We start from the raw sequence: 14342 nt of genomic DNA, 5'->3' as shown, positions 1-14342 counted from the left end.
AGCTGGCCAAAACGGGCAGAAGTATAATACAATAAATACAATCCATAAATGGCGAACATATATGGGATTAGGTTTATCTTTAGAGCCCATCGAGCAGCAATATATTCTGGATATTCTAAAGTCTTTTAGACTACGCTTCTTACAGTCAGGAATACTCTACAAACTCACAGTTTAATTCTGCAGGATCTGGCAGTATCGCGTATCGAGTGAATTGTGTTCTGTGGCTGTGGCCTATAAAAACCCTACACAAATAAATTTGTACTACTCCCAAGAAGTTAGTCAGCAGATTTCATTATACTCGTGTGTGAATCGTATCCAAATCGTTATATCAAAGCGATGTCTGTCTTAAAAATGTTTCAGGTAAAATGTTTTCTTTTGGAAAATGGTTTTGAATGCGAAATGCCTGCGCGTCAGCTGCATAGTACTGGCTGTCGGCTGGATCATTGGGAGCATAATTACAGCCACGTACTTGGTTCAGGCAGGTTAGTTCTGGCGCTGCCCCAAACATTGCGATTTGCTGGCTGATCGGTTCCCTCGAATGTCCACAGACACAAAGAAGCCCATAATTACTCTGATAATGGCCATCGCTGATTTTGTGACGACGGCCAGCTCGATTGTGGGTTTAATTGGAGCCATCAAGAGTATTCCATTGGCCCTGCTGCTTTGGCTGCTGGTGATACTGGTTACGCGGAGCCTGGAACTTATTTTCTACGTGCTCTTCCCTTGGGAAAAGAAATGGGTGTCCGGAACGTGCTACGCGCTGGGCTCTCCCAAAATTCCATCCATACTATTTATGATGGCCCTGATGAGTAAGAGCTGACTCGACTTATGATCTCCCAGGACTTGACATTAGCAATATTTGTTACAGGTGTGACGGCCATATCGATATTTGTCATCTATAAGTACTACGACTACCTGCGACACCACGATCGGCCTATTGAGGAATGATATGTACTGTATTACGTACTCTGTGACGTTCCTCTAATTCTCTGCCCACCCCACCATTGAAACTAATTGTTTTCTACAACGCAAAATCGCATTAATTAGGTTTAATGGGGAGGGAGGGCCGCGCCAGCCAAGGGACTGCGCACACCCCAAAATGTCAGGCACAATGCAAATTTCAGACTACAGTGATGATCCCCCCATATATATGTACATACATATAGGATTTGTGAGTCATACATTCGCCATTTGGATCGTCAGACCCTATCGCCAGAATCAATTCATCAGTATCCAAAAGATATGCACTTTTTGCATTGGGTAAAAGACTCATTTCTGGCCGGAACTTTTCCAGCCAATTGTTTTGTATGGGGGATTTTCTGCGCCGTTTACCACTTTTCCTCTATTAACTCGACTCAAAATTAGCGAAATAAGCTGCCCCTGTCCCCCGTCCCTGGTGTTGTGATTAATGGTTGCGTTACCATTGGGATTTAGTGCGCGACTGACTTCGACTTCGACTTTGGCTAAGGTGGTGGTCGGTACCCGTACCCAGAGCCAGAGCCAGCCCAGCCTCCCCTCTAACCAAGCAACCAACTACCTCCTGCGGCATCTCTCATGCCTTTTCAATTACGTTTTAGTGTTTGAATTTTGCGCCACAATTTTTAATGCCGAAACCATAAAAGTGAGCAGAGAGTGTGCAGTGCAGTGTGCAGAAATAAAACTACAACAAAAAGTGATCCAAAATAAAAGTCTGCTTGGTTTGTGCGGCTCGTTAGCAGCAACAACTCGGCCACCTTATTGTGAGGCCCATGAAGAAGAGAGGCCACAAAAACACACACAAAAAAAACTCGACTGAAATGTGTTTCAAATTTTTGAAAACTCACTTTGCCATGGCGGAATGTCTTAGTCACGGCACCTGCTGCAATCCACCCTGCCCACAGCTAGGTATTGTTGGTACATCGGGTACTACATAGTGCTAGTAGCCGAAATAAATGTATTTGCTAAGCCAAAGCCATAGACAATAATTGTGCCAAGAGCTCGAAGGGAAATTCAAGGTCGATTGCCGATGTTCTGCTTAATTATGCAAATAATAACAGCAATGGAAATGATTGTGAATTTAAATTTATAGAAAATATAGGGAAAATATCCCTAGAAAGAGATTGAGAGCAAAGAATTTGTAGGGTTAAAACAGTGCCATGGTAAGGAATATTCCTAATTATATTTTATAATTGATTTAAATTTAACCATCTATTAATTTGTAACGGATGTACAATTGGGTTTCCCTGGACATATTGTGGCTTACCCTATCGGAAATCGCCCATTGAACACACATTTTAAGCGAGACCAGACCCCATATGAAGCTGGCAAATACGAGTACAGGAAAGGAACAAACAAAAAGGAAAGAAAAAGAAGGAAGGCCAGCAAACACAGGGATACAGCGGGAGGAAAATGGAGAGACTACTCCATTCTTTGGGTAATTTGAGACATTGCTAAGGGCACAAAAACAATCAAAGCCGTCGATGGATAAACGGAGGGCAGGTCAAAAGGGAAGACAGACTACCCCTCAGGCAGGCACATGGGTGTCTCCTCAGCAAACACTTGAGTTTAGTCTTGCATGCGGCATAGGCATATCGTTCATCGGCCATCGGGTGTATCTCAACTAAAGTGTATCTCATGCATGCCAGTCCCCATCCCTCAGCCCCCAGCTGACTCATTCCCTTGGCCGCGAACAGGTTGGTTTGTCACATACTGGCTCACACACACACTCGTATTTATGCACATATGTAGATACATACAACTGCACAAACATTGGGCCTACCTACGCCCAAGTGGAATGAAATGGTCTGGAAATGCTTGCAAATTAACAAAAAAAAAAAACAAAAACAAAAAATGTTTTGTCGAGGGTTCGGTTAATTGATACCCATTATGGGAAATATGCTATAGTTTTTAGCTCGAAAGTCTGGACTATTTATCTAAGAGTAAGACCGAAAAAATATGCGGAAAGAATATCAAATATCCCCCCCGTTCAGGTTGCGAGTGCATGCCGCACTGGAGGAACCCTACACGCCACAGGGTATAGTTAAAAACAAACCAAGAGAAACACAAGACGACAAAATATACTTGAGCCCAAGACCAAGCTCAGGCCTGGCCTGTCTCCAGCTCCAGCTCCAGCTACAACTACAACTACAACTCCAGCCCATACCCGATGCAATCGGCCAGCGAATTCGAACGAAAGGTACTTAAAAAAGTGCATGCGGGTTCATTTCCTGTTTGCTCTTGCCATTTCAGCTAGCTCAAGGCAGAGCGACAGAGAGAGGGCGAGTGAGAGTGGACGGTAGAGAGGCTTCTTGCCATTTTGCGACGTCAGCTGAGCTGAGCACCAGCCAGAAGGGAAGAAGGAGGGAACCAGCAAGCTTCTGTGGCCGAAGCTTTAGATGCCCTTGCAGCTGGATGATACTTGAACATAGTTCTGCATAGCTTTGCCATTTCTATATATCAATCATAGAAAGAGATAGTTGGTGATCTAAAATGTAGCTAAATTAATGTTCTTTCTGGATTCGGAAATACTTTCTCTGCGTTGCAATACTCTGGTGAAAATCGAAGAGCCCTATTCTCCACTGCAAGGGTAAGGGTATAAACATGCTCAAGCAGAGACGACTGAGCTTTCCCCCCCAATCGCCCTCTCGACCCAGCTTTGATGACTTGGGGGTTTTTCTGCTCCTCAGTTTCTTCTTGGGGCTTTGGCTCTTTCTGCGTTCAGTTTTTCTGCCCTTTTTCTGCACTTTTGCCCGGTTAGCCGCTCTCTAGTCTGCCGCCAGCTTTTAACGATCATTGGATATTGGGTTTTTGTGTTGCGTCAATGCAAATTATATCCATATGCGAATAAGCCAGCGCTTTTGACACTTTTCCAGCGTCTCTTCTAACGGTTCCATTCAATATTACCATCTTTTATTTTGTGTTGTCGTTTCTGACTACAGTTATTAATGATTGGTGGTTGGATAGAGCTGCGGGCCTGGAAAGTGTTTATCGTCGAATCGATTATCAATTACATATTTTTTTCGGGTTTATTTTTTGTATTTCTTTCCTTTTATTGTTTTTTTTTTATATCAATTAATCGACCGTTCGCAGTTTGTCACTTTGATTGCGTTTTAATGCGGCTTTTGCCATTTGATTTTTAATTTTTGAACTTTCAATTATTAGATAAACGAAATTGTGTCAAATTTCCCACTGAAGGTGGTGAGGTAATGTGAGTTAAGGTGAGGTGGATGTTGTCAGCAGGGCCCTCAGGCAATTAACGAACTAGCTAGATAATCTATAAAAACAGTTCAAAAAGTTATAAACAAAACAAGAACAGACTGCTTGTATAACAGTGCTCAATACTTTACCTAATTTAAAACCAAAAAAAACCACATTAAGAGGAACGGATTCTATTTGCAGTTCCCATTATATTAAAAAAAAATGTTTTAATTAAATTCGTATTTGAATAAAAACAGCAATCATTCAATGGGCTTGTACAAAAAATAGATCACAAGATTCAACTACATACATATGTATGTGTAATATATAGCATGTTCATGGCTTACCTTTCAGAAATGTTCGTGCGAGATACTCCGTTTCTCGAGCTGCTTTGAATTGGACCGCATTCAAATTGGACCGATTGGGCACAGTACGTTAGAAGCTGAGCTGTTGCTGTTGGCTTGTCTGTTCGTGTGTTTGGGGACGCGAGATGCGAGACGCGAGCCAGGTACTTGTTGCTCTTGCTGGACCCCGACGGACCCAGACCTGGACGAGCGACAGTGGCAGGGACAGGGGCAGCCAGAAAATGGAAACGCGATTAGGGGGAAACCGAACCACAGAAACAGGCGAAAAGGTACACAAAAAAGATGCAGAGCCACAAAACACCAAACCGAACCAAACCAAACGAAAACAATGCCAGAAAAAATCAACAACATGCACACACTGACACCACACCAAGAATATGTATCTTGAAACTGGTTTAAGATTTGTTGGGGATTTGTTCACTTGGCTGTGGGGAGCGTATAGGCACAGCGTATATCTATCTATCCACCCGTGTTAGCGTGAGTGTGCTCGTACTTTCCAATAACAAACTCAACTTCTTATTTGACTCTTCAATCTTTAATAACACACGAACAGCAGGACATCATTTCCATATAAATTCGTTGCTCGCTCTCAGCCCTTCGAGAACAACTGTTGCGTCTCAGCGTGAGGGTGGCAAGGGCAAACAGAGCAGATACGCGGGAGGAGATGAACAAAACGGAGCTCGAGCACTGGGTACCGCACTTGTAATGACTATATATTATATTATCATTTATAATGTAAATTAAGTGTATTTTTTATTTTCAAAAACTACCGGCATTCACAAAAGTCAAATCGCTGTTTTTTAAACCATACAGCGGAGGCAGAGCCCGACGATCCGAAAGATACAACGACTTTGCATGGTAGAGATGTCAAACCATCGAGGGCACTATCGATAGTATCGATATTTTACTGCTAGCCTTTACTATTGACGGTTTTGCGACTATCATGACAGTATCGAGCTACAGTCGTTGCGCTTTTGATATGTTTGGATTGGCTGCTATAAAATACGAAGACAAATTTGTAGACAAATCGACAGGTAGCATCTACAATGGACAAGTTCCTAAAAGGTTTCAATGGTTTTTTAATAATTATTTGAGCCCGATACTATCGTGTTTTTTCAAAACATTCAACGTTGATAATCCTCGATTTTAATATTCCGTTTAATATTACTAGCTAGCTGGGAGTCTCAGCCCTAAACAAATAATTTTATCCGATAGATACATCAATTTTGTTCAGGATTGGGAAGTCTTCAGAAGTCCTTTTTATTGGATTATTTACATATTAAGGTTCAAACAACAACAATATAAAACGAATGTGACGTCCTTTTGTGGCGCTGCCAGACTCGTGCAATTCGTAGTTGCTGCGGGCTGCCATACCATGATATTTTGTGATATGATATTCCTCGATTTTGATATTCAGTTTAATATTACTAGATGGTTGGCCCTCTCAGCCCTAAAAAAATAATTTTATCCAATTCCTCAATAAATTTTATTTAGGATTGGCTAGTTTTCTTTTAGTAGCCTCCCCAGAATGCTGAATCTCATCGCCGCCTTCCTTCTCGCGTTTTCTTTAGAATCATTTTATTTAATTTTCCCCATTTCTTCCTAGTTTATTTTTACAATGGATCATAATTACTTTTCGATACCTATGTACCGCGATATGTGGAGTATCCAAAGGGGTTAAGTAGCAGTGGAATGTGATAGTTTTGATTTTCACTACAGTCCACAATTATATCTATAGCTGGGTACAAGGTTTTCACATTGCGCTCTGCGAAGTAGGATCCCACATGAAATGTCAGCTTGTAGACTCCGCTGGGAAACTCGCCGACCTCCAAAAGTTGGCAACGACCGTCTGCATTAGTTTGGGCTGCTCGGAGGGATCTCCACTCTTGAATCTCGTCCAGGACAGAAACTGTGACCCTAACACTTGCCGCCGCCTTTCCAACGGACGTATCCAGTATGTGGGTAGAAAACTTCCGTGCGTCCATAGCGACTGAAACTTAATGTCACTGTGAGTTTGATCTTCTGCTAAGTAACTGAAGATAAAGAACTTCAATGAACCAAATCAGTTTATCTAAATCTTTGAGTGCATTTTGCTAAGATAATAATATTTATTTTGTAACCATAAACTTTGCAACAAGTAGCTTTTGTTGTACGTGGGATGGGATGGGATGGGATTTTCATAGGACTTGTACAAATATACACTTATTGTCGGCAGATAACGAATACAAGCTCGGCATAGCACCATGAAATGTCTGAAGCTATTCAACTGTTTAAATAGGGGGTTTTAGTGGGCTAACTTCGTTCATGAGCGGTATATTATATGGTATATTTCATACATTTTTGTTGGTATATTACAGTATATTTCAGACTGCACGTGTTGTTCGTTTGGTTTGGATTGGATCTCTGATTTTGATCAATTTCTTTTAATTAAAATTACAAATGGCTGAGGAAGGACCACCCGAGGCAAGCATTGACTTTGTGCCCGCGCTGTGCTTTGTGCCGCGCGGCGTTGCCAAGGATCGACCCGATAAGATTGTGCTGACCCAAGGCGAGTTGGCCAGAATCATTGGCGCCACGCAGCAGGAGCTAGAAGAGGACAGTGAGGACGAGGACGAAGGCGATGAGACAGCAGCTGGCGGCGCCGGCATGGACGTGGACGATGATGATGCCAATAGCGAGAACCGCAATCCCCAGGACGAGTACGACTTCAATGGGTATGACAACGAGGAGAACGCGACGGTGACAAGTTTGGCCAACATTGTAGATGCCGGTGAGCAGGTGCCCGATGAAGACGAAGACTCTGAAGCTGAGGACGAGGTTATCAAGCCCAGTGACAACTTGATTCTCGTGGGTCATGTCCAGGACGACGCCGCCTCCATGGAGGTGTGGGTGTTCAATCAGGAGGAGGAGGCTCTCTACACACATCACGACTTCCTGTTGCCCAGCTTTCCGCTCTGCATCGAGTGGATGAACCATGATGCGGGCAGCGATAAGGCCGGTAACATGTGCGCCATTGGCTGCATGGATCCGATCATAACTGTGTGGGACTTGGATATTCAGGACTCCATCGAGCCCACATTCAAGCTGGGCTCCAAGGGCAGTCGCAAACATCAGAAGGAGCAGTATGGCCACACGGATGCCGTTCTGGATCTGTCGTGGAACCGGAACTTCGAGCACATCTTGGCCAGTGGCTCGGTCGATCGGACGCTGATCCTCTGGGACATGGATGAGGGACAACCGCACACTACCATCACAGCTTTTGAGGAGAAAGTTCAGTCCCTGGAGTTCCACCCCACAGAGGCTCAGAGCATTCTAACCGGATGTTCGGACGGATATGTGCGGCTCTTCGATTGCCGCGACGCTGAGGCCGTGAACTCGTCCAGCATCAAATGGAAGGTGGACGGCGAGGTGGAGAAGGTTCTCTGGCACCCCACCCAAACCGACTACTTCATCATTGGCACCAACGACGGCAGTCTCCACTATGCCGATAAGCGCACACCCAACCAAATTCTGTGGTCCGTGAAAGCCCACAACGAGGAAATCTCCGGGGTGTGCTTCAACAGCCAAATGCCCAATCTGCTGACCTCCACCTCCACGGAGGGCACTCTGAAAGTCTGGAACTTTAACAGCACCGAGGCGAAGCATGTCTACGAGCACGAGTTCAATATGGGTCGTCTGCAGTGCATGCGCCAGTGTCCGGAGGATCCATACACGCTGGCATTCGGTGGAGAGAAGCCTCCCCGGTGTGCAATCTACAACATAAAGAATTCCGTGGCAGTGCGTGGGACATTCGGTATTGCCGATTCAGAGTCGTAGTGGCGTATTCATGAATGTATATGCTGGATGCTGATGATTTGTATTCACGATTTAAGAACATTTTATAAATATATATGGCTAATTTGTAAGGATCCAAAACGTATCAGTTGTTTCACCTTTAACCTTCCTTAGCCGAAACGTAGAGTAGAAATGTACAGACTGACAGGAAGCAATAGAAAATGGAAAGACTGCCCATTTCCAGTCAATGGCATACAGTATAAATCAGGTGGAGTTTAATTTGATAATCAGACCAAATGCCAACTTTATATGATGAAAAATCATCTGAATCCTTAAGACTACGTTACGTATGTATATGGACTAAGCTAAACTGTGATCCTAACTCTTGAAGAGTCCCACGCACATGAGGAGATTGCGGCGCGTAAAGTGCAGGGTGACAAAGGGCGAGTTCTTACTGGGGAATGTGCGCAACAGGTAGACATCCTCGTCGTTCTCATCTTGATGGTGCGACACCGTAATGTGATTGCTGATGTAGTCATCGGTGACCTTGTGGAAGTCCCAGAGGGTCAGGTTGTTGTCCAGGCCAGCAGCAGCCAGGAGTGTTCCATCGCGGCTGAAGGTTATCGTCGTCACAGTGCTGGTGTGCCTCAGTAAGGTGGTCACGAGAGAGCCATTCGACAAGTCCCAGATGATGATGGTGCTGTCGATGGAGCCAGAGGCTAGATAGCGTCCACAGGTGGAGAAGGCAAGGGCACTGACAGATCCCTTGTGACCCGTCATTAGACGCACCGACTGGCCGGTCATGTTGTCCCAGAGCCGCACAGTCCGATCGCTAGAGCCAGTGGCCACATAATTGGAATTGGGATGAAACTGAACGCAGTCCACGTCTGATAGGTGGCCAACAAAGACTCTGAGCGCCTGATTGGAGTCTGTAGACCACAAGCGAGCCGTTTTGTCGTACGAGCATGAAACAAAATAATATCCGTGCGGGGAAAACCGAACATCCCAGACGGGATAGACATGGCCGCGGTAGGTCACCACACAGGACCACGTGAGAAGCGACCACAATCGTATGGTGCTGTCCTCGGAGCAGGATAGGAGCAGGTTCATTTCGGGCGCAAAGGCACAGCGATAGACAGGCCCTGTGTGGCCCAGGAAGTTCCTTGTTGTTTCCCCACTGCGGTCGTCCAACATGCGCACATTGATATCCGCAGACTCCTTGTCGAGTTCCCTCAGAGCCTCGGCTTCCTTGAGGGTGCGCAGCTTGGCGGGCGTCAGCGACCATATCCTGATGCTCGAGTCGGCAAATCCGCAGGCAACCATTGTGGAATCCTCGGAGATCTCGGCACACGTGACACCCTGTTGGGAGTTGAGTACCGTGTAGAAGACAGCGGAGGGAAGCTGATCTCGGCCGAGGGCCATGCGTTTGCTGGCTTCCCTCAGGGCCTTTAGCTTGAGCAACTTATCGGAGTCCTTGAGCTCAGGCAAGGGTATCCTGTCAATGGAGGGAGCATTTGGATCCGACTTGGACTTCTTGGACAGCAGCGGATCCTTTTTGGGCTTTTTCTTCTTGGGACGATCTGGTGCATCCGGATCATCGTCTTCCTCTTCTGGGGCCGGCGCCGGAGTGGTCAGCGTCTGAAAGTCCACCTCCTTGAGCAGGCCATAGTACACCCTCATCTTGTTGTCCTGCCTCTTGGCCTCTCCGATGTGGGATCCTGCTGTGGCCACGCATTGCAGCTTATTCCGAGCCATGCCCTCATAGGTATCAAAATGTAAGTACTTGGACACGATATCGGCTACCACCTCCTGCCTGCGATCCTGGATGTGGCGCTTGAACAGCGAATGGGAGTCCCTGGACATCCGAATGACGAACTTGTCCATTTCCATGGCAACGACCAGATCGTTCTCCAGCAGCTCCTCCGGCTTGGACAGCATCAGCAAGTTGAACAGCCCCTCTATGTAGTAGCCGTCGAGATCCGATTTGTACTTCTCGATGAAAGCGCGCGCCTTTTCCTTTTGTCCGATGGCGAGCATCTTGAAATAGATTTGCACCAATATGGGATACAGTACCATAGACAGCTCGTGCTTATATATGTCCAACGAATCCTCTACAAATGAGCGCAGATCTTCGTAGGCCTGCTCGTGCTGCTGGGCGTCGAAGCTGTCGTCCCCAATGAATTTCGCCAGTGCCTCCGCCGCGTTGGCCTCTGTCACCGCCGTTTGTTTTGTTTCCACCGGAGCAGGCCGGGGCGCCTCTCTCTCACCGTCGCCCAGCCCCAAAGCAGCGCCGAGTACCTGCTGTACATCTGTTTCGCTGATTGCCGCCAGATCCGCGGCGCTCACATTGGCCTCCTGGCAAAGCAGCTCCTCTGTGCTCTTCAGTTGGTATTTTTTAAGCAGTTTCAGGAGACAGAGCATCTCGCGCTTGTCGTGGGAGCGCTGGATGCCATTTCCTCCATTTGTGTTGCTCATTTCAAGACTCATTTCAAGAAAATATATTTTTTTTACGCTTCTCCACTATTTTGTTTTGCCGAGTCTGCAGAGTTGCCAGAAAAGCGATAACACATTACATTATTATCGAAAGTGTGATATTGGTTTTGCAGCCCTAGCGATAACCATAACATACTTTATAAGAAAATGAAGAGGAGAGTAATTATAAAAAAGGTAAAAAAACAAGCGTAAACGATAATAAATCTTCTGCAAAAGCATAGAAGTACGAACAGTAAGCTTCTTTTGTAGAAAAGCCTAACTTGCCATTGCTTATTTTAGTGTATCTGTGTGCTGTCCTTCCTCCAACTCCTTGAACTTTGACTCTCCGCTCCACGATATCTAACCCTTGTACCTGTTGATTGTATTGTTTGTCTCTGTCTGGTCAAAAAATGAATGAAAATGACGATGCGGTAGGTGTGTTATGTTATTGAATAACCAGCCACAGATATAAAATTCCACTCCCCCTTGACACTTGCAGAAAAAGGTCGCCGTGAAGCGCTCGTCCGTTTCGGTGGATCCCAGCCAGCCGAGATACAGCTACTCGGGACGGATGCAGGAACTGATAGAGGGCTACAATTCGGCGGTCCAGTTGCTGGTGCCCAAGTGGCCCTGGTTCTTCTATCCCGGATATCTGACATACGCCGTATACTGGCGGTATGCCAAAAACTACAAGGGCAAGTTTCATTTAACGCCCATACCGAATCGTCTCTACGAACTGCTCATCAAAAACGAGTTGATCAAGTCGGAGCACCTGGTATTCGCCAGCCAGGATGTGTACGACAGGTATGCCGAGTCACCAGACGTTAACTTTGTCAACCTGATTATCCGCGGCGGCAGCGGAAGGACAAATCTGCAGACAGCCGACAATTCAGCGACCCGGACAGTCATTAAGCAAATGCTGCAGGAAGCTCCACACACAATAGTGGCGCAGATATTGCCGGCAGCTCAGTGTCAGGGCAACCGCATCTATGTCCAGGTACGTTTCAGTTTATAAATTAATTAAAGAAGATACGTAACTGTCCAACTTCCATTGTAGGAAAACTTCTACAGCAATGTCATGGACCGGTTTCGCATACGCTCCAATTGCTGGATCAAACTGGAACACTTTGCCGATGAACAAGCCATACCCGCCATAGCCACCAAAGCTCATGTGTATATGCTAAGCAATCCCCACGAGCTGCCTGCCGAGGTGACGGAGCTCATCCTGAGCAACTACTTTAATACGCCGCGTCTGCTGCATCGCGGCCACACCTATCGCATCGAGGTGAACGCCCAGCTGGTGGGCACTGCCGCCTATGCCCACTATTATCTGATATTCGCATATCTGCGGCACGTCCACTTCCGCTGCATTCATCTGGAGACAAAGGGCAGCGAGTTCGAGCTGCAGGCGGTGGTGGCAAAGGGTCTTAGCAACCTGGTGCAAGTTCCCCATGCCCACAACTTCCTGCCACGACAAGTCCTCGACAACTTTGCCATCGTTGAGAACTATCCGAGTGGTCTGCGAAAGCCGTACCAGCTGCTGCGATCATCGGTGGACGCGTTTCTGCCCAAGAAGTCGGCCTGCCTGTCTTCCAAGCACATCTTTCCGGTGTTTCTGCTCCAGGGCGAGCGGGGATCTGGCAAAACGAAGCTCATAAACGCCGTCGCCCAGGAGCTGGGCATGCACTTGTACGGAGCAGACTGTGCCGAGATCGTTTCGCAGGTTCCCTCGCACACAGAGATGAAGCTGAAGGCGGTCTTCGCCAAGAGCCTAGTCAGTGAGCCGCTGTTGATCTGTTTCCATAACTTCGAGGTACTTATATACAACCTTCTCGGTGAGAGAGACTTATCTAACAATGTACTCTTTCAGATATTCGGCATTGACAATGAAGGCAACGAGGATCTGCGACTGCTTTCGGCCTTCCATGTCCAGGTTCAAGAGCTGTTCTCTCGGGATCGAAAGCATCCTGTGGTGGTGGTTGCTCTAACCAGCGACAAGCACCTGAAGCCCATGATTCAGAGCTTGTTCCTGGAGATAATCAGCATTGAGATGCCAAGCAAAGAAGAGCGCTTTGAGATCCTTCGGTGGATGCACGCCCGCGAGACCTTCAACGATGTGATCCACAATCAGAAGGCAATCGACCGCTTGCCCCTATTCGCGAAAGAGAACCAAACACAGTTCATGGCGCGCCTGTGTCCGAGTTGGAGAGAGACTGTGGGCGTGCTGCAGGAGGTGGCGGCCAAATCGCAGGGATTTCTTCTGGGTGACCTGCAATTGCTCTACGACAGTGCCGTCCGCATGAAGAGCCGACAGAGGCTGGGCAGGAGCTCCCTGGACCTATCCCACTTTTCCAAGAACTTGAGCGACATGCAGAGCTCGTTTGCGGATAGTTTGGGCGCCCCAAAGGTGCCCAAGGTCTATTGGTCAGACATTGGCGGCCTGGCCAAGCTGAAGGATGAGATTCAGAGCAGCATAGGACTGCCGCTAAAGCACGTTCACCTCATGGGCAAGAACCTACGGCGTTCAGGCATTCTGCTCTACGGGCCACCTGGAACGGGCAAGACCTTGGTAGCCAAGGCCGTGGCCACCGAATGCAACCTGAGCTTCCTCTCTGTGCAGGGACCCGAGCTGCTCAACATGTATGTGGGCCAGAGTGAACAGAATGTGCGCGAGGTCTTTTCCCGTGCTCGCTCCGCGGCCCCCTGTGTGCTCTTCCTCGACGAGCTGGACTCTTTGGCTCCAAATCGAGGTGTGGCTGGCGATTCTGGCGGTGTGATGGATCGTGTTGTGTCGCAGCTTCTGGCTGAGATGGACGGCATGAGCGATGGCGACTCCAGCAAGCCCATTTTCATACTTGCGGCCACGAATCGTCCGGACTTGATTGATCCCGCCCTGCTACGACCCGGGCGCTTCGATAAACTCTTCTACGTGGGGCCCTGCTCCACTGCCGACGACAAAGCAGCCGTTTTGCGAGCACAAACTCAGCGCTTTGCTCTGGACTCTGCCGTCAACATGGATGAGATTGCTGAGCGCCTGAAGAGCGAAATGAGCGGCGCAGACCTATACTCCATCTGCTCGAATGCATGGCTATCGGCTGTGAGACGCACCATTGACCGGCACCTGAGTGGGAACCTCTCGGAGAAGGAGCTCGTGCCTGAGACAGTAATCGTAGAGTCGGAAGACTTCACCAAGTCGTTCAACAAATTTGTGCCTTCGATAAGCAAAACGGATCTGGAGTACTTCAACAATCTTAAGGCGTCCTACAGTGTTTGATGCACTTTGACCCCTTACCAATAGATCGTTATCTAGGTATTGCATCTGGAATTTTTCTTTATTTTTTGAATAAAACTGTTGATAGTTCACTAGCCAATGGATTCATGTCGCATGTGAAACTATGAATGGACCAGGAGAAGCAACAGACAGTGGGACTCCACAACTGATAGCTATTCCATGCTCCACCTTCACTTGGGAATTATTTAAATTTAACCTTGACTAAAACCAAAACGAAAGTGGTCACTGCACCAGTGCCTGATCATCGCCAGCAACCAAACCCC

The 14342-nt window shown here is 47.1% G+C and overlaps 6 protein-coding genes across 8 annotated transcripts in view; 3 read left to right on the top strand and 3 right to left on the bottom strand.

Annotated features, from left to right (window-relative positions):
• LOC111074906 (myb-like protein A) overlaps positions 1–5235 on the bottom strand; it is a 34780-nt gene extending 29545 nt beyond the window's left edge. The window contains exon 1 of the mRNA XM_022367887.2: positions 4524–5235. The gene's annotated coding sequence lies outside the window, so the exon portion shown is untranslated. The remainder of the gene's footprint in view (positions 1–4523) is intronic.
• On the top strand, positions 335–1051 carry LOC111074907. Its single transcript, XM_022367890.2, has 3 exons — positions 335–482; positions 549–809; positions 869–1051. Exons 1-3 carry the CDS (start codon positions 383–385, stop codon positions 946–948), a joined length of 441 nt encoding a protein of 146 aa, XP_022223582.2. The 5' UTR covers positions 335–382; the 3' UTR covers positions 949–1051.
• Positions 5236–6102: 867 nt separating the features above from the next.
• On the bottom strand, positions 6103–6569 carry LOC111074950 (5-hydroxyisourate hydrolase). The gene has a single exon (XM_022367970.2). The coding sequence runs from the start codon at positions 6524–6526 to the stop codon at positions 6185–6187; it is 342 nt and encodes a 113-aa protein (XP_022223662.2). The 5' UTR covers positions 6527–6569; the 3' UTR covers positions 6103–6184.
• A 336-nt stretch (positions 6570–6905) lies between these two features.
• Positions 6906–8465, top strand: LOC111074972 (periodic tryptophan protein 1 homolog). The gene has a single exon (XM_022368003.2). It carries the CDS (start codon positions 6981–6983, stop codon positions 8355–8357), a length of 1377 nt encoding a protein of 458 aa, XP_022223695.2. The 5' UTR covers positions 6906–6980; the 3' UTR covers positions 8358–8465.
• A 100-nt stretch (positions 8466–8565) lies between these two features.
• Positions 8566–10876, bottom strand: LOC111074971 (transcription initiation factor TFIID subunit 5). Its single transcript, XM_022368002.2, has one exon. It carries the CDS (start codon positions 10800–10802, stop codon positions 8694–8696), a length of 2109 nt encoding a protein of 702 aa, XP_022223694.2. The 5' UTR covers positions 10803–10876; the 3' UTR covers positions 8566–8693.
• Positions 10877–10896: 20 nt separating this feature from the next.
• Positions 10897–14151, top strand: LOC111074970 (peroxisome assembly factor 2). 3 transcript variants are annotated; one of them, XM_022368000.2, is made up of 5 exons: positions 10897–10982; positions 11088–11218; positions 11287–11784; positions 11845–12600; positions 12658–14151. In XM_022368000.2, exons 2-5 carry the CDS (start codon positions 11198–11200, stop codon positions 14059–14061), a joined length of 2679 nt encoding a protein of 892 aa, XP_022223692.2. In that variant the 5' UTR covers positions 10897–10982; positions 11088–11197; the 3' UTR covers positions 14062–14151. The 3 variants fall into 3 exon arrangements, with proteins under 3 accessions (XP_022223692.2, XP_041449090.1, XP_041449091.1); XM_041593157.1 differs by lacking the exon at positions 10897–10982 and adding an exon at positions 11011–11031; XM_041593156.1 differs by lacking the exon at positions 11088–11218 and having other exon boundaries at positions 10924–10982.
• Positions 14152–14342: the final 191 nt, after the last annotated feature.

The sequence above is a fragment of the Drosophila obscura genome, unplaced genomic scaffold (genome assembly GCF_018151105.1).
Source record: "Drosophila obscura isolate BZ-5 IFL unplaced genomic scaffold, ASM1815110v1 contig_186, whole genome shotgun sequence".
NCBI lineage: Eukaryota > Metazoa > Arthropoda > Insecta > Diptera > Drosophilidae > Drosophila > Drosophila obscura.
Note: the sequence above shows the minus strand (reverse complement) of the source record. Positions and strands in the feature narration are given on the sequence as shown.

Bases quoted from the DNA above. Each gene is read 5' to 3' on its own strand.
- LOC111074907 (XM_022367890.2), top strand. From the start codon at position 383: ATGGTTTTGAATGCGAAATGCCTGCGCGTCAGCTGCATAGTACTGGCT. The intron at 483-548 runs GTTAGTTCTGGC...GAATGTCCACAG, and splicing joins CACGTACTTGGTTCAGGCAG to ACACAAAGAAGCCCATAATT. The intron at 810-868 runs GTAAGAGCTGAC...TATTTGTTACAG, and splicing joins ATTTATGATGGCCCTGATGA to GTGTGACGGCCATATCGATA.
- LOC111074950 (XM_022367970.2), bottom strand. From the start codon at position 6,526: ATGGACGCACGGAAGTTTTCTACCCACATACTGGATACGTCCGTTGGA.
- LOC111074972 (XM_022368003.2), top strand. From the start codon at position 6,981: ATGGCTGAGGAAGGACCACCCGAGGCAAGCATTGACTTTGTGCCCGCG.
- LOC111074971 (XM_022368002.2), bottom strand. From the start codon at position 10,802: ATGAGTCTTGAAATGAGCAACACAAATGGAGGAAATGGCATCCAGCGC.
- LOC111074970 (XM_041593156.1), top strand. From the start codon at position 10,956: ATGAAGAGGAGAGTAATTATAAAAAAG. The intron at 11,785-11,844 runs GTACGTTTCAGT...CTTCCATTGTAG, and splicing joins GCAACCGCATCTATGTCCAG to GAAAACTTCTACAGCAATGT. The intron at 12,601-12,657 runs GTACTTATATAC...GTACTCTTTCAG, and splicing joins TCTGTTTCCATAACTTCGAG to ATATTCGGCATTGACAATGA.